Here is a 17,910-nt window from a genome sequence, read left to right on the forward strand (position 1 = left end):
AACATTAACACACATTTGTTCAGTTTCAAAGGAAAGCAGTCATATATATATACATTACCCATATTCATATTTCACAAGGTTTTACTATGCTATATAGACCCATGTTACGTTTTTTCGCTTTCTTTCTAGTAATATACATGACCTTAGACTTTTCCTTTCAACCACTCTCATATCCATATAATCACAGTGTAGTTACAAACACTATGCTGTGCTTTCACCTTTTCTACTCATTTCCAAAGATTAACAAATAACCTTTTACCAATTTTGCACAGGTTAACCCTCAGCTTTCCATTCTCTAACCTCGTTCTATTTTCTAGTGACCCATATTTTAGTTACTAACTCCATGAGTATGCACTACATATTCAGTTCATAATAGCACAGTAATACAGTGTTCATCCTTTTGTGTCTGGCTTGCTTCTTCACTCAACATAATGTCCTCCGTGTTCATCTGTGCCATATTGTCATATGCTTCACGACTTCATTTCTTCTTACAGCTGCATAATATTTCATCATGTGTATATACCACAATTGGCTTATTCATTCATCATTTGATGGACACCTGGGTTGTTTCCATCTTTTGGCAATTGTGAATAACACCACTACAAACATCAGTATACAGATGTCTGTTTGTATCACTGCTCTCAGTTCTTCAGGGTATATACCCACTATATACCCAGTAATGGGATTGCTGTGTCACATTGCAAATCTATATTCAACTTCTTTAGGAACTGCCAAGCAGTCCTCCACAGTGGTTGTACCATTCTACATTCCCACCAACAGTGAATAAGTGTTTCTATCTCTCTACATCATGGTATTATTTTAATCATAGCATCACTAAATGATATCTTTTAACCTTCATTTGCTTCTAGCACCAAAGGGATTCTTACAGTCTTACGACTACCAGTTGGCTAACCTTGCCCTAAACTTGCCCTTAACTACCTGCAACCAACTGGAAAATGTTGGTGCCTTACAAATGAGGAAAAGAATATTTTAGCACAAACATTTCTCCACCGGTAAACAAACAATTCAGATACGTGCCTCATAAGAAATTTTCTGGGTACAAAGTCCACAGATCCTGTATTTTGTCAACTGAGAAATACTAACTGCAAGACAACAAAGGCATTTATTTGGGATCTTAGAATTGCAATTCACAGAGCACAGGTTCAGGCAGCCACCCAAACTGTTTTGGCATTTCCAGGCAAGGGCTTTGAAAGATTAGACAAGTTGTTTGTGTTTGCTGGGTATTTGGGGTGCTCTAATTGACCTTCAGGTTATATAGTTCACCGAGTTCTTTATCTTGTGGTTTGATTTATGAGTTCAGGTGTCCTTTGAGATTTTGAAGAACACTGTGGTATGAGGCTTTGTATCCTTTGGCAGTTTGTGACATCGGTTGAGATTCGTGTAAGAGTAACCTCCAGAATGACCTCCCGACTCCATTTTAAATCTCTTAGCTATAGCAACTCTACTTTGTCATATTTCTTTTTACAGTTTCTGCCTTCAAAACATAACCATAATCCAACCACCACTTTTCACCACCTCCACTGGTACCATATGATCCACGCTACCATCTACTGTCACCAGGATCACTGCAATAGTCTCCTACTGGCCTCCCTGCTTCCTCTCCTACCCAGTAGTAACTTTTCTCAACACAGTAGTCAGCATGGCCTATGAAAACACATTTCATCATGACCCCCCTCTTCTCAAAACATGTAAACAGCTTCCCATTTGCATCAGTTGGTGTCTAATCAGGAAAACTGAAGCCATTCTAGATATTTCAAACAGAGGTACTGTATTTCAGGGAATTGGGCACAAAGACCAAGTGGAAGCCACTATCACCCCTAGCCTGGAGGAAGAGAAGGAAAAATTGCGTTACACAGAAGTGGCAATGAGAACCACTGAAGTGGCCCCTGTTGGAACTGAGCCACCTGAGCCAGCATTCCCAGCTGCCACAGCTGCCATGCAACAAAGGCGCCAGGCGCCTGATTTTAAAAGAGGAAGCCTTCTTCCTCCCTCCCATCTTGCCATCTCCTGCCAGTATCTCCTGCTGGCAGAAGCTAACAGGAAGCCAGCAGGCAAGGGAGTCCGGGCAGAGGAGTTTGCAAAGGGTTTCTGCCCCAGCACTAAGAGGAGGCATAAAAGGCCGACGTGTGGAGCTGACAGAAGACAGACACTACCCAGAGCAGGACCTCACTCTCAATAAACACAAAAGTTCTTACAAAGGCTGCGAAGGAGTGCACCCGCTCTCCTTCCTCCACCCCACCTTTCCTTGCTGGCTTCCTTCCCTGATACTTGTCTTCTTGCTCACTAAGCTTCAACCACACTGGCTTCTTTGCAGCTCTTCAAACTTGCCAGGTTCTCCCTCCTATGAGTCTAACATCTGCTATATTTTTTCTTGGAATAATCTTACCTCAGATACCTTCACAGCTTTCTCCCTCATCTCTTTTAGGCCTTGGCTTAACTGGCATCTTCTCAACAATGCCCTCCCTGAAAACTAATTTAAAATTGTCACCCTTCCCAATCCTCCTTATCGTTTTATGTTTCTTCAAAGCACTTATCACTTTTTAGCAAACTATATATATATTTTTTTTTTTTTTAAAGATTTATTTATTTATTTAATTCCCCTCCCCTCCCCCGGTTGTCTGTTCTCTGTGTCTGTTTGCTGCGTCTTGTTTCTTTGTCGGCTTCTGTTGTCGTCGTCAGCAGCACGGGAAGTGTGGGCGGCGCCATTCCTGGGCAGGCTGCACTTTCTTTCACGCTGGGCGGCTCTCCTCATGGGCGCACTCCTTGCGCATGGGGCTCCCCCACGCGGGGGACACCCTTGCGTGGCACGGCACTCCTTGCGCGCATCAGCGCTGCGCATGGCCAGCTCCACACGGGTCAAGGAGGCCCGGGGTTTGAACCGCGGACCTCCCATATGGTAGACGGACGCCCTAACCACTGGGCCAAAGTCCGTTTCCCAAGCACACTATATATTATAGGTCTCTGTGCATGTATATAATTGTCTATATTCTCCTACCAAAATATAAGTTCTGTGGGGGCAAAGATTTTATCTGTTTTGTCTACTGATATATCCCCAGTGCTCAGTAAAGAAATATAATCATTACCAGGTATATTAATTATGTAATATATAACATAAAGTATTAAAAGCATGGGTTAGAGGGAAATGCCGAATACTGCTTGAACCTCTTCTCCTGGGGGGGTCTCCCTAACCCCACTAACGTCTACATCAGGAGCCTCTTCCACGTGCTTCAAACACTCTCTGAAATTCCCCTATCCCAGCACCTCTCCACTGTACTGTAATTATGTGTGCATATATTGGTCTCCCTCACTAAACTGCAATTTCCCCAAGCTATCAAAGGCAGGTGCCCATCTGGGTGACACTGCACGTCAAGCTCCTGGTACTACGTCCTACATGCCACAGAACTCAACCAATATTCATCGTCTAATGCTCCTGTCAAAGAGCAGGAAAATGCCCCTAGAGGCCCCTCAACATCACTCCTTCCTCCTGTACCCGAAAGGCAGAAGAGTTGTGGCTGATGGACTGTGATAAAACATAAACAGAGGCAGGAGGCAGTTAATTACAGAAGTACAGAAAGCCCGATAGGAAGTCCTTGTACAAAAGGACAGGAAAAAGCGCATGGCTTCAAAACTTTAATCGTTTTTATTAGAATTATTTATATTGCCTGAAAAGCATTCTATTTTGGAATTATGTTAACAGCTGAATATTAGAGAGTATCAAACATCTTGAAAAATTTTTAAGTTAGGAAAATCAAAATAGTTACCATAGAAAAGCAACATGTCTCAACACATAACAGATTTTACAGTAGTATTCTCAAGGGGCAAGTGGGTGTTGGAGCTACAAAAGTTCATTAACAAAAGTATTTTTCTAACTTCATAACCAATTTCAAGAAGAAAGAATTATCCTTCATACACAGTATGGACACTCACAACATAATTTCCTAAAAATCCACCCTTGATTAGTTTGTCTTTTAGAAGTTTCCAGTAGGTACTTATCAAGTATTCAAGTCCTTTATGAAGAGATCACAGATAGATTCTTAGATTTAAAATGGATTTATTTATTTCCTAATAACTCAGGGGCTGGAAGAGGTCATAATACGCACATACTTAAGCACCAAATTTATTATAAATTACTGTGACTTGGCTTATAACTTCGATTGCTAGAGGCATGCAGAATTGTCTTTTCTCATCTTGTCCTGAGATGATGTATTCCTCACTGCTTGCATGAATATTGCCCAAGCACATCGCACTGGAGAAACTCAGGACTTCAAAAGGAAAGACCACCTCACTCGCCTATGATCAGCACAAAGCACTTATATCCTGTTTTCCTCGCAGTCACCTGCTAGCACCATCCTAGCATTGGGTATCCTTTTCCTCTTCTGTTTAATTAGAAATTCAAATGGTCCAATAAGGATTCAAGATGTATTACAAGCAATGGATTTTAATTCATCAGAAACCTGCTTTTTTATTCCGCTCTTACTGCACAGTTTTGCAAAACAATTCCCAACCAGAAAATGACTTCAATCTGCTGCCAGAAGTGTACATTTATTTGTTCACTAGTGCAAGGAGATAACTGAGCTAGGTCAAATGAGATGCATGCACACGTTCCTGGAGGCATAATTTTAGAACCAGTTTCAAAGCAGACTCTAATTCGAAAATGCCCCTGCCACTGAGACCCACATGGAGATGTTACCAGCCTCACGAAATGTCATCGAATAAGTGGGTTTTGCCAGCGGTGGAAGTGATGGCAGCCACTGTGGCTTCCTTGCTGGGAGAGGCAGGAGAAGAAGACGGCCGTTTATTAGAAATAACTTTACAGAGGGTGTGATAAGAGCAGACATTCAGAAGCCTCGGGCTATTGGTTGCAAATCTGGCAAGGCTGCAGGCCATTCTCATTGCAGGCAGGGCACCGCAGGGCCCGGTAGGACTCCTTAAATCTGTTGGCCAGCATCGAGAACTTGCTGCCGTGGCACAGAGAGCATGTGGCACTGCCTGACCCTCGGCAGTGAAAACAGTTGTCCTCGGGAAGCTCCCCTTCCTGCAAGAAACAGTTCAGGATTTAGTTACAGCAGCAGTTCAAGTCCATCGCTCACATACAGGTCAAAATAGCCCTGGGCTGCAGCAAAGGTCAGGGGAGAATCAGAGGAAAACCCTTTCCCCAAATGCCAATGAGTGTCCTGGCCAAGGACACTTAAAAAATCATAGCGATTCTAACAGAGAGGATTTTCTTGATGGACATCTCTATGACAGCATCCCCTGCCACCACTTCTTGCATTCTACTGCTTCACCTTCTTCATTGCCCTTGTGGCATCTGACATGGTATTTCTGTAAGCTCTGAAAGGGCAAGGGCTTTATTTTCCTCACTGCCAAATACTAATCATGAGCACTTATATGCCTGGTAGGTGCCAAGCACTGTTCTATGAGCTTTCTATACATTAACTCATCTAATCCTCACAGGATTATCATCCCCACAGTACAGATGGGAAAATGAAATACTGAGAAATTAAGTAATTTGCCAAAGATCACACTGCTTAGAAGAGAGGGAGGCCAGTTTTGAGCACCAGAGTCTATGCTCCAAACTGTTGGAGTTGCCCAAGGGAAGGTGCTCAAGAAAGCTTGCTCCATGTGTCTGAGAGACTCAATGAATGAGCGAGTTGATGTGAGAATCCTTCTAAGCTCACCTCTGAATTCTCTCAATACTTTATCTTTATTCTCTTTGAAACCTGGGCTAAGGCCCAATGATGGGGAACTGTGGGCTCTGGAGCCAGCAGACTGGCATTGAGGCCTGCCTCTCTCTTCGGTTGTGCAGCTTGGACAATTCCCTTAACTGCTCCAAGTCTCAGTTTATTTACCTGTGAAATGGGAATGAAAATGCCTCCTCTCTGGCAGTGGGATATTAAGTGAGAGAGTATATGTAAATGCCATGATATATTATCGGGCACGTTCTCCATAAGAGTTAGCTCACTTTTAAGGGTTGCCAAAAAGTCTCCAGTCCTCTAATCTCACTCTCTCAAAAATGCCCCTTGGTTATTACCTTTCTCTTCCCCAAGACATCTCAAGGAAATTGGCAATGTTTGTACTACCGATATCGACTGGGAACCTTTCAAGTAATAAGGGTGACACCAGATCAATCCCAGATGAATCTAGCACCAAATCCTGTCCATTTCACCTTCTAAACATTTCTCAAATCCATCCCCAGTTTGCTCCATCCCCACAACTACAATCCTAGCCTGGATGCCCTCAAACTCTGGCATGAATTCAGTATGATTTTGCCCCTGTCTTTGGTCTTGTGGGATGTTCTCCCCACTGATGCCAATCTCATTGAGTCACCTTCTGAGTGCCTGGTTCATAGAAGTTGTCCTAATGCTATTTGTGGAGTAAACACATGAATGAATGAACTCCTGCAGACTCTTCAATGAAAACTTGTCCTCTAGATAAAACCTCAAAATAAAATTCATCTCCTTAGCTGATTTAAATTTTTAGTCTCCTTTCATCAGGCTCTTGTCCTAAGGCCTCACTGTACCTGGTCTCTCACGGACCTTTCCCCACTCCCAACCCAGTCAGCTACTAGCTCTCAGATGCCAGCTTGGCTGCATTTCCTCCAAGAGGCCTTTCTGGGCCAGTGGCCCCTCCCATGGCTACCACAGCTGCTCCCAGCATGGCACATCTCATACTCTACTGAGTTGACAGGAAGCTCTCTGGGCCAATGCCTCTGCTCCATCACTTTCGCATCGCCTAACACAGTGCCTGGCACAGTATTTGTTTTTTATATATTTTCTCAATGACTAAATAAACCAATGATTTCTGGAGAGCCCTTCCTGCTCTTAAATTCTAGGAACTAACAAGACAGCTGAGGTTCACAGGGTAGTTCCACCCAAGTAACACAGCTTTCTTTTACAACCTAAGAATAAAAATAATCTCTGAAAAGGGAGGCATAAGTTCTGAAAATAGCTCTGCCATACTGCAAAGTGCCTAAGGGGACAATACATTTTATTTATTTTAGATTTAGGGAATGGAAGTGATTACTCAACTGACAAAAACTCAAATGATGCCTTTACACCCTTTAGTTAACATGTTATTGATAGTTGGCATTTTAATATGTAAACAATGGAGAAATTTGTTTTCTTCCCTTAAAGTATTCAAAATAAATATACTTGCCAAAATATTCCACAAGCAAATTGCCATGTCCATTTTTTCTGCCAAATCCATAATGTTTTATGTTTTGTAAGTGATCCCAGTGAAAATTTAATGATATAAATAAACATTGCCAAAGAAAGCACAGTAAAATCCTACCATAATGCTGTACATGTGATCCAAAAATTCAATTACATAAAACACTGGGTCAGATATTGAGAGATTAGGGAAATGACCTGCAAGCCCGCTATAAAGAACGAGAGCAAATTGTCAATCAAATTATATCTAATTTCACATGGTCATAGGGGCATTATTAGGGGTTTCACTGGAGTTTCCATTCTTGCTCTTGGTTTACACCCTTCCACCACTTACTCCCAACACGCTCTTTTTAATCATCCAATTAATTTAACAAGTATTTACTGAACCCTTCCTCTCTACAAAGCATGCCTGACATAAGGATCCATCTTCCATGCTCAGAATGTTTTTATTTTTAATTCTTCTCAGATAAAAATTTAGTGGGAGGACATAGAGCATAGCTTAGGCTGTAGACTCCAACAAACCCACCCAATCCACCTTTACTAGCTCTGTGACCATGGAGAAGGCCTCAGCTTTCATTGACGACTCCAAGGCCTCCGTGATCCCAAAGAGGGTAACCAGCACTAAGCTAGAGGATGCAGAGCACAGGGGTTATGATCACAGGACTGGTAGCCAGATGGACCTGCGTTTGAGTACTAGCCCTAGAAACTTAACCTCTCTGTGCCTCAGCTTCTCCAGTAGCAGAATGGGACTAATAATACCTACCTCGGAGGGTCCCTGTGAGGATTAAATGGACAACAGCATGCAAAGCACTGGGCAAGGCGCCTATGGTGAATGCTCAGTAAATGGCAGCTATTGTTGTTACTGCTGCTGTTGTTACTATTATGATTTCAGAGATGAGACTGCATAAAGCACGAAGAGGATTTGTGTTATCGGATCCACTGAGCAGAGAACCAGGTTTTTTCCCCTTCCACGTCTCACTGGATGGCTCAATACAATTATTCCTCTCCTTTTCTTTTATAGGCAATATAGAGGTTCAAGCACAGCCTGCTTTCAACCTTGCCCTGCTTTTTCATCAAGGTTCCCACTGCTTCCTGTTCCATATAACAGAACAAAGAGTTTCTTGTTCAGAAGGAGCTCCTTGATGTTCTTTGACCCTCTCTTTTAGAATAAAACTTGTCCAGGCATTTAGTGTGTGAGGGATTGGGCAAACAAACAGCAATTTAAAGCAGAGTTCAAAGGACGAGCAATGATGTATAACCTTTCATGGCAACCTTGTGCTGCACACCTCTGTCCTAGTTTACGGCATTACAGCTAAAAAAAAAAAAAAAAACCACAGATCTCTCCAAATTGAATTTAAAGGTAATTTTCATCTCGGACCTGCTGTTGCTTTTTCATTCAGGCCTGCAGTGTGACCTGCATTTTATAATTTCTGGCCCTCTTCTGAAAATATAGACTCATACAAGTTACAATATAGTATGAGAACTAATAGAATTAAAGCATTTTAAAGAGGGATGGTCATGCTTTGAATCAAGATGTTCAGTCCTCTGCCTGCTGCCATGCCTGGTTCTTAAGAGTGCTATGCAGGAAACAAGAGCCTTCTTACCAACTGGCACTTTGGTTCCAATTTCTAAAATTCTTTTCATAAAGATTTAACTAATATTAACTAAGCACCTATTATATTCCAGGCTTTCCCCTTTTTTGCATTGGATCCACATGAACATGGCCCTGACTTTCATGGACAACAAATCCTGGTGGGTGGTAGCAAACATTAAGCAAATAATCATGCAAATAAGTGAAGTTGAATGTAAGACGGTAACTGTGAGGACGGGTGTGTGGCGTTCTCACGGGTCTGTACTAGAGGATTTTATCCTCACTGAAGCCCGGGAAGGAGGGGTGATGCCTCTGCTAAGACCTTAGGAAAAGGGGACCCAGGGAACATTCCAGGCAGAGGGAATTTGCCTCTGGCAGGAAAGAGCATGGAGCCTATGAGATGGTCAGTGTAGCTGAAGCAGAAAAAAATGAGATGAGATAATAGGATAATAGGTTTTTGGCACCTTCGGCCTGAAGCCTTCACTGAGAACTGGGCATGACTGTCTTGGTCCGTCCCCTACCCACCCCCAGGGTGAGGGCTTGTCTCAAGTGGGAGGAAGCCCCGGCCCCATTTTGTCACATCAACCCATGGGAAGTGAGAGTGCATCCCACAGAAAGCCTCAAGCCCCAACGGATGAAATTCAAAAAGAGAAAATTCATTTCTGCACCCACCCAAGCTGTTAATCTCTTATCTTAAACTCATCAAAATCGCCTCTCTCACCCACAAACCCGCACCGTGAGCCGACAAGGAGCTCTTCCTCCCTGACGGCAGAGTGGGCTGCCCGAGCAACGGCTCCCTCTGAGGGCTGTAAGGGGAAAATCATTAGAACTTGCAGTTCTATTTACTTTTTATCTAACAATAAGCAAGAAATTAAATTGTAATATAAAAACGGACATTGTGTACGATTTTTAAATAAACTAGTTGGCTGTGGCGCCCTCACTCGGTCTGGCAGCCGCTAGACAAATGAGAATCCCTGCGCCCGGGGAGCCCTGGAGTGAACCGACTGAGTAGAAGCTCAGTGGAACGGATGGTGGCGCCCGCTCATTTGTTTGCTTTCAGCATGTTGCAACACTACAGTTGCCTTCTGCCTAGTCTAGAGGATTTAGAAATGATATTACTTAAGATTAACTAAACTAACCCTACAAAACGGAGAAGTGGTTTTTACAAGATTTCTTCAAGGAAACCGGATTGAGGAGAGCACTGACAATAGGCACACAAATAAGCCCTCCAGGAAAGGGCAAAGCTGATTTTTCCACCTTAGGAAAAATTTGCTCTAATCACATTGCAAAGTGAAAACAGCTCTCTAATCAGACCTCAGAAGTCAGCCAAAAAAAAGGACAATTATGAGTATTTGAAAGATGGATTTATAACCACTGTTAAAAAGGTACCACATAATAAAATAAACATTAAAGTAGCCTAATATCTCTACCACCTTAAGTACCAGTACTCTTTTTTTTCCCCTTTTACTTAAGGAGTGCACAATTAAAAGGATTGGAGATAGTTGCTGTAGGGCCAGCCCCAGGAAGACAGCAAGGTGGCGCTGACGTACCTGTGCATATTGATTATGAGGAAACATTCTTTCTGTTTCTGGCAAAGGCCCATCATTCTGGTCTCCATAGCTTTCTTCTTTGCCCATCAGAGGCTCCTCTTCAGCCTCTTCTTCTTTCTGGAGAATTTTCCTCATAAAGTCTCTCTTGTCCATTGGGGTTCGGATGATTTTCAGGTTATTCGTGTAAATGATTATTTTTCCAAAATCTATAATAGGTGGGGGCTAGAGAAATGGAAAATGAGCATGGAATCTTCACCATCAATCATCAAACACAGCACAGTAAATGGGGGAGTAAGGACCTTCTGCCATCCAGTGCTTGTGATCCCACTGGACCCCAAAGCTACAGTTCCTCCCGTGGTTTGTTTGCTCTCACTGGAAGTCGTTGAAAACCAGCTTCCTTCTCCCTGTTGATGGTAGCCAACCAAAGCTGAGCTCGTCATGTAACTACAGTGTAAGATTCTGGAGGGCAGAGCCCAGAGCTTCTATTCCTACCACCTACCATTGCAGCTGATGCAGGGCTGTGCACAACGAGGGCTTAATAAAGGCAAAGGAACACTTTTTCTTTTTTGTAGGGTAAGGGAGGATAAATATCTCTCCAAATTTTTCTATGCTTTAATAATAGTAGATACCATTTATTGAGCACTTTCTGCATGTCAAACATCATGCTGAGCGTTTCATAAACATGACCTTACTTAATTCCCCCAACATCTCTATAAAGTAGATATTATGGTTTCTACATTTTACAGGTGAGGAGACTGCATTTTAGTAAGGGGTTAAGTGCCTTATCCAAGGCTATAGAGTTACTCAACATCTGTGGCTGGGATTTGAATCTATGTCTGTCTCACTCTAAAGCCCATACTGTTAACACCTAACCTATACTACTGACAAGATTTTTTCCAAAAAAATATAGTATCATAATATCTATACTCTTTTGTAATTTGTTTTTTTTTATCATCCATATAGTATGAAGATCATTTGGTGTCAATAAATATACTTCTACAGCATCATTATTCATAGTTTATGTTCCCTTGCATGGATTTATCATGTGTTACTTTATCATTTGCTGATAAATAAATTTGGAGAATACTATAATAGAGTAGCATGGGAAGTAAATGATTAGGGATTACTTGACCAAGAACATACATTTTCACTCAGAGTTTGACAGCTTTGAGGCAAATAGCACTGGATCCCAATTCTATTGCTCACATATTGTGAGATATAGGAGAGTCATTTAACCTCTCAGAACCTCAGTTTACTCATCTGCAAATGGGCTGTCATCCAGCTGGCAGGACTTCCACAGCCGTATTTGTTATTAATATATTGAAATACTTCCACACTGGCTGGTGAACAGGTGTTGTCCTGAGACCCCTGAGTGCCCTCCTGATACCCAGCCCCTCCTCAAGGAGCCTCTAACATCCCATCACCCAGTAAATTAAGGGTTAATGCTTAAGATCCCAGATCTCAGGACCCTGTCCCAATACTCTGCCAGCTTCCATGCTGATTGGGCAATGTTCCTGGGGTTAAATATGTTCATTCTCATCTGCAGTTAATCATATCAACTTTGGGGTGTACGTGAAAAGAAAATATATGAAGCTGAAGGTACTATGCAAATTACTGTAGTTATTATTTAAAGATAGTCTTCTATGTGCAATCACAATCATACTACACAACTAAATATCTCAGAAAGAAATATATTTCTGCCCTGCCTAAAGAACTGCATAAACCAAGTCTATCTAGATGCTGCAGTAAAGCAGTCTCCTGTTTAAAGCCCTCATGCATTCAGTCAGGACCTGGCTTGAGGAGGACTTCAACATTCAGGTTCCCTTTCTGAAGCACCTATGGAATTTTCAAAAATTATTTATTAAGCCATAAGCCTCCTACTTGGCCCTGTCTTCTTTCCCTCTCTTCAAGAGATCGTGTGGCAGCTTCCATTTCCTATTGTTTTATGCACACTGGATTCCTATTTCACACTCTGGACTATCAGTTTCTGAACATCAGAAGATAAGGATGGTGGTTCTTTTGGAAGGTTCCATTTCTACTTCCAGTAATGGCCAAAGAGGTCCTGTTACTTGGGAACTTTCTTGCATCTAGAGCTGATGTTTTAAAAGACAAAAGTCTCAGTATGCTGAAAGAATCTGATCTGAGATCACCCAGTCCAACCCCCTGCCTCTCAGCCCGTCAAAGTCTGAGACTCCCAGGAGAGTAAATTTATTTCTAATGTCCTCCAAGGAAGGAGGGTCCCAAATCACCTTTAAGGTGTATTCAAGTTTCAGTCACCCTGACAGCCAAGTTCTCGCTGTGTCAAAGGAAACTCATTGGGTGCAACTATGGTTCACATTATCCGGTTACATCCAATTGCCCGTGAGGAACATCCACTCTTACGTTACAGTGGGCCTGGTTGGTGCTTCCATCATGCCCCGCTTGTGGCATGATAACATATGTGACTGAGTATTTATAAATACCCTGGTGGCAGTGGCAGTGTGCCTGGAGATGGCTATTCAGGCACTGTTGAACATTTCCACTGCTCTGTTTTCACATCTAGAAATGCCTTGTTGGTTACTAGAAATTCAATGAGTTTTGGAGACAGGCAGACTTGAGTTCAAGTTTTATTCGAATGTTGTTTGACAGCTGTGTGATATTTGTAAATTATTTAACCCCTATGAGTTCCCATTTTTCCAATTTGTCAAACCCTTTCTCACAGAATTGTTGTGAAGATGAAATTACATAATACATTTGAAGTGGGTGTTTGGTAAATGTTCCTCCCTTCCTTTTCCCTTACCTTATATTACCAACTATATAAACTTAATTGACTTCAATTCCTTAAAATATTTTAATTGCTTCTAACCATTCTCTTCCTCTGCTACACGAAATTAAAAGATTCTATGGTTTCTCTGATAAGAAACTGGTTATTATCATAATAGTAGCTAGCACTTACTGAATACTTACAATGTTCCAGGGACATGTTAACTGCTTTTTTACCTACTACCTTTTTAAATCACCACAAGAACCACCTTAAGTAGGTACTTTTGTTACCCTCACATTACAGATGGTGACTTTGAAACTCAGAAAGTTTAAGTAACTGGCCCAAACACACACAAGTGGATAGAACTGGAAATCAAAGCCCAGATTTGCCTGACATCAGAGCACTTGCTTTTTAATCATTGTGCTTACTGCTACCCCATGTGGCCTACTAGCCAATATTTACCAGGGGTTATATTACAGTTGGAGTCACTATTCAAAAATCATGATCTCCCAGGTTTATTTGCTTTTCTTTTCAGAAATACCACATTGGCAACCTCTTTCAGTGGGTAGGCTGTAGGAATCTATCCTGGCCACTCTCATATTCAAAGGCTAGCTAAGTGTGGGGAGTGGCATTTAATCAGCAACAAAGAAAACAAGGATAATGGGACTAAGCAGGACTCATACCTTCAATACGGCCTCTAGAGTACTATAATTTAAAGAACTGAGCTCTACTGCCATAAACACTCAGTTATCTGGTTTTGTAGAAGAGTTTTGCTGATCCCTTTTGAATCATACATTTACATAGGTGCCAAATTTGACACACGATTTATGAAGGTCAAGCATTCCAATATTATCAAGATTTGTATTAACTACAACTTTGTGAATTCTGAAGCTACAAATAAAATATAGCTAAAAAGAAACTCTTTAAGTACAAGACATAGCCAAGTACCTAGGATATAAGAAGCATTCAATATATGGTAAATACTTTTATCATTATCATTATTACGTAATATAGCCTTACTCTCTAAAAATAAACATTCCATAGGGCAAAGAGCATGCAGAATCAGAAGACTGGGATTCTTATTCTGACTCTGCAATTAATAGTTCTACAATATTGGGAAGGTCCCTTAAGATTATGGCACTGAATTTTCCTCATCTGCGAAACGGGAGTGAACATACTTTGCCTTTCTCCCCAATATTGTTGTAAAAACCCAGTGGGACAGTGTGTGAAATCATTTAGTAATGCATGAGACATTACACTAACATGAGGGGTTGTTAATTCCAGTCCCATTTAATATAAAAAAAGAAACCCATGTTATCTTTGATAAATGTAGACATGCCCATAATCATACTTTTACTAATGCCAGCAAGCCCAATACATTTGTTTGCAGTAGATGTATTGTCTGTTCCCTTAGGAAACTAACAATAAAAATGACTAGAGCATAATTATCTGAATTTCACACTTTAAAGATGAGAACATATCCTGGTGTGCTGTTCATTAATAATGTGGTATGTTATGCAATTGAATTTAATTGAAAAAAAGCCATTTGTGGATCCATTGGGCAGAGAGCATATACACATCTCCTACTAGTTTTGGAAATTAATGAATATTTTTCAGGTCTTCTAGCTTAAAAGAAAATCATGTATAGGCTTTTGATTGACCATTCACAAATAATAAGCAAGCTTCAATTTAACTATTAGCTCAAACTTCTCCCCCATGTAACATCTCCTCTGTTTGATTTGCTTCTTACCATCTCTTCCCAGGATTCCAACTATTCAGTGTTCATGCTAATGAGCAGTGCAAAGAAAAAGTACATCTATACATACACACACACACACATACATACATACATCTTAAAAATTAGGCAGCAGGAGGAAGATTAAAAAGGAGGGGGGGAAATGGATAAACCACAAGCTAGATAACCAGCCACAGAATAATTGGAATAAAATGAGCACCTTCAAACACTTAGTTCTTACAGGAAACAAAATGATCCACTGCAACATAATTTTCTAAAACGGTAGTCTGGCGATCTGAAAACCACTGCACCTCCAAAGGCAAACTAATTTACTTACTGAGAGAACCCAGCCAAAGACCGAATAACAATTTATCACCCTAGATGGAATTTGAATACTATATATGCTCATTGCTTTTTCTAATACGTAGTCAACAAGCAGATTGTTTTTGTCCCGGAAATATTATTCTAATAACAGCTTCCCATCTGGCGCACCTGTGGCTCTGGTTGGTACCCGAGCATGAGCATGAAACAAATCTAATGTATTTAGGTGTTTCTCCAAACACATTTTCAGAAGCCCTAGCCGTGAGGCTGACGCATCACGCACAGCACCCACCTTGTGGTCGTTCGCCTTGTAGTGGTTGAAGAGCGGCTGGCTGCCCGCCAGCGTGAAGGCACCGCCCTCCCTCAACACGGTGATCCTCTGAGCTGTCAGTTTTGGGGAGTTCAGTCGGGGCTTGGGGGCTTCCCCAGACCCGTAAACACCATCCATGGGTTCCAGGGACTCCTGGAGAAAGCTGTGAGGGTATTCCTCCTTTGGTGACTCTAATTCCTGCCCATCCTCAAAGACCTGCTTCAACACTCGGCCGCTGTAGGAGGAGGAGATTTTAAACCGCACTTTCCGGGGTTTGCCGTCACTCTTCGGGTTCAGCTTCTTCTCAGGGTCCTCCATCAGCAGGAATTTCACCCTGTGGCTTCCAGGATTCAGTGTAGCCAGTGAAACTTGGAGCGCTGAGAAAAAGGCATTTTATTTTCTCTCCACTTGCATATAATTAATTCAGCTTGGTGCTGGGGTATGCTCAGTTTACAGCAACTGACACCACAAATTAAATATTGATAGACCCTCCTGAAAAGGCAGGCGATTGTGGGTTTATGGCATGGATGGGGTATAAAACAAGACTAGTTCCCCTCCTAATTCCAAACTCACCCATGTGTTCACTCCAACGCCGGCTTTTCTTAATCTGAGGATGAATAAGATTATTTAGGCCGAATAAGTAAGAATTCAGTAAGAATCAAATACTCAGTTAGCAAGTGTCTTATTATTCCCAATAACTATGATTTAGTAAACAATTAATGAATGCCAAATATTTTTACATGTATGAGCTTACTTAATCCTCACACTAACCCTACAGAGAAGACATTATCACCCCTTTCACAGACAGGGAACTGAAGGTCAGCGCAGTTTTTTTTATTGGTCTACTCTATTACAGCTAAGTAAGAAAACAAGGATTCGACTAACCCAGGTCTATCTACTCCAAAACCCGTAATCAGTTTACCAAGTGGAAAATTTTCACACTGCTTTGTGGAGCCCTAGATATGGTGGAGGTTCCTTGGGGGCTGCTGCTGCTGCTTGGAGAAGGAGGAGGCCAAGGGTTCTGGATTCGTACCCTGTGTTACCTAGAGCAGCTCCACTTTGTATCTATTTTATATTTAAGATTTCACTTGCAAGCACAGCACTAGGCCCCACTGCCCTGTTGTGCCCAAGATCCAGTAAATGTCCAACAATATGGGATAGTCTCTGAGATGAAGGTCAGAGAAGCATGAGATGTAGGGCCTGCTACAGATGGTTACAGCCCAGTTTAGGACACGCCCGACTAACACCCATGAAATAGTGGCATTGTGCTGAGGAAGCAATCTATCCACGGCTGACTCTCACCGGAGCTTTCTGGGATGGCAGCAGCACCTTAGGAGTCGTGGGTGGCAGAAGAAGGCTTGTGCCGGAAAGGTGTCTTGGGCTCGGTCTGAAAGGATGGGTTGAGGAGGTGGACTGGTGGGAGAAAGGAAAGACATAAAGCTTTCCCATCTTTGCTAACAACATCACCGTACATTTAAATCGCCCAAAGAGACCTTGCTGTCCTCCCACAGCTGTTATCATTGTTGCCTTCTTTTGCCCACCCCCGCCACCATGGCCCAAGGTCCAGCCCTCTTCAATTCTCCTTTGGAAAGTTGCAAAAATCTCCTAAAAAGACTTCCTCATCCAGCCAAAGTTCCATCCTCTGCATTAATGCCAAAGCAATGTTTCAAAAAAATAAGTTTGAGGATGTTAATTTCCTACTTCCAGTGGTCCAGGGCATAAAATGTTAAGTCCTAACTCCCAGATGCAGCAGACAAAATGTCTCAAAGCCAGTCCCCCCCTTTGTCTCCAGCCTTGTTCTCTGTCATTCCAGCAGGCGCTGCTTAGACCCCAGGCACACCAATAAGCTCGCCCATTCCTCAAAACCACAGGCTGCCATCTCTTAAACAGTGTTATATTTCCTGTTTGGAGCATCAACCTTCCATTCCTACAAGTCACACTTCAAATGTCACTGCTTGTGGGACGCCTTCCCACCTGCCCCATGGAACTTTGTGCCTACCACCACTCAAGTGCTTCTCGCTTTCTCTAGCCAGTACTGTTTTATACACCTCTCCCCTCTAATCAGCTGAACTTGGAGTCAGCAGCTGTCTTTACCATTTCTCTGTCCTCAGTGTCTATCACTGCTCCTGGCACATAATTGCACACAGTTAATCATTATTGAATAAATGACTTCCAGGTGAAAGAAATCAAATAAATAAAACTTTGGCACAGGAACTGAGCAAACTTCGAGGAGAATAGTGAAGATGTAGGATCAGAATGGTGTTAAGAAAAATATCTACATTTCTACTAAGGAGAGTTTTCACAGCTCTAAGGCCCCTGGGTAATCAATATAAGGAACAGGGGTACTAGGAAAACAGCATTAAAAAAGGAAAAAAGATGCTGTTTATGCTATCAGAAGACATGCTCCCTGGCTCCCTAGAATGCCCCGCTGCCTCCGCGTGCCCTGACGGACAACAGCAGGTTGAGCTAG

General features: G+C 42.1%; 1 protein-coding gene across 1 annotated transcript; it reads right to left on the reverse strand.

Moving 5' to 3' along the window:
* Positions 1-4,873: 4,873 nt before the first annotated feature.
* Positions 4,874-15,758, reverse strand: GRXCR2 (glutaredoxin and cysteine rich domain containing 2). Its single transcript, XM_004476574.1, has 3 exons — positions 15,423-15,758; positions 10,332-10,553; positions 4,874-5,056 (listed from the first exon to the last, which is right to left on the reverse strand). Exons 1-3 carry the CDS (start codon positions 15,756-15,758, stop codon positions 4,874-4,876), a joined length of 741 nt encoding a protein of 246 aa, XP_004476631.1.
* Positions 15,759-17,910: the final 2,152 nt, after the last annotated feature.

This window comes from Dasypus novemcinctus, chromosome 2 (assembly GCF_030445035.2).
Source record: "Dasypus novemcinctus isolate mDasNov1 chromosome 2, mDasNov1.1.hap2, whole genome shotgun sequence".
Classification (NCBI taxonomy): Eukaryota; Metazoa; Chordata; class Mammalia; order Cingulata; family Dasypodidae; genus Dasypus; species Dasypus novemcinctus.

What these genes read in the sequence shown, in the direction of transcription:
- GRXCR2 (XM_004476574.1), bottom strand. Translation starts at nt 15,758, where the DNA reads ATGGAGGACCCTGAGAAGAAGCTGAACCCGAAGAGTGACGGCAAACCC. An exon ending in ACAAGGCGAACGACCACAAG is followed by an intron (nt 10,554 to 15,422) that starts GTGGGTGCTGTG and finishes CCATTTCTCTAG; the next exon opens with CCCCCACCTATTATAGATTT. An exon ending in CTCATAATCAATATGCACAG is followed by an intron (nt 5,057 to 10,331) that starts GTACGTCAGCGC and finishes TGTTTCTTGCAG; the next exon opens with GAAGGGGAGCTTCCCGAGGA.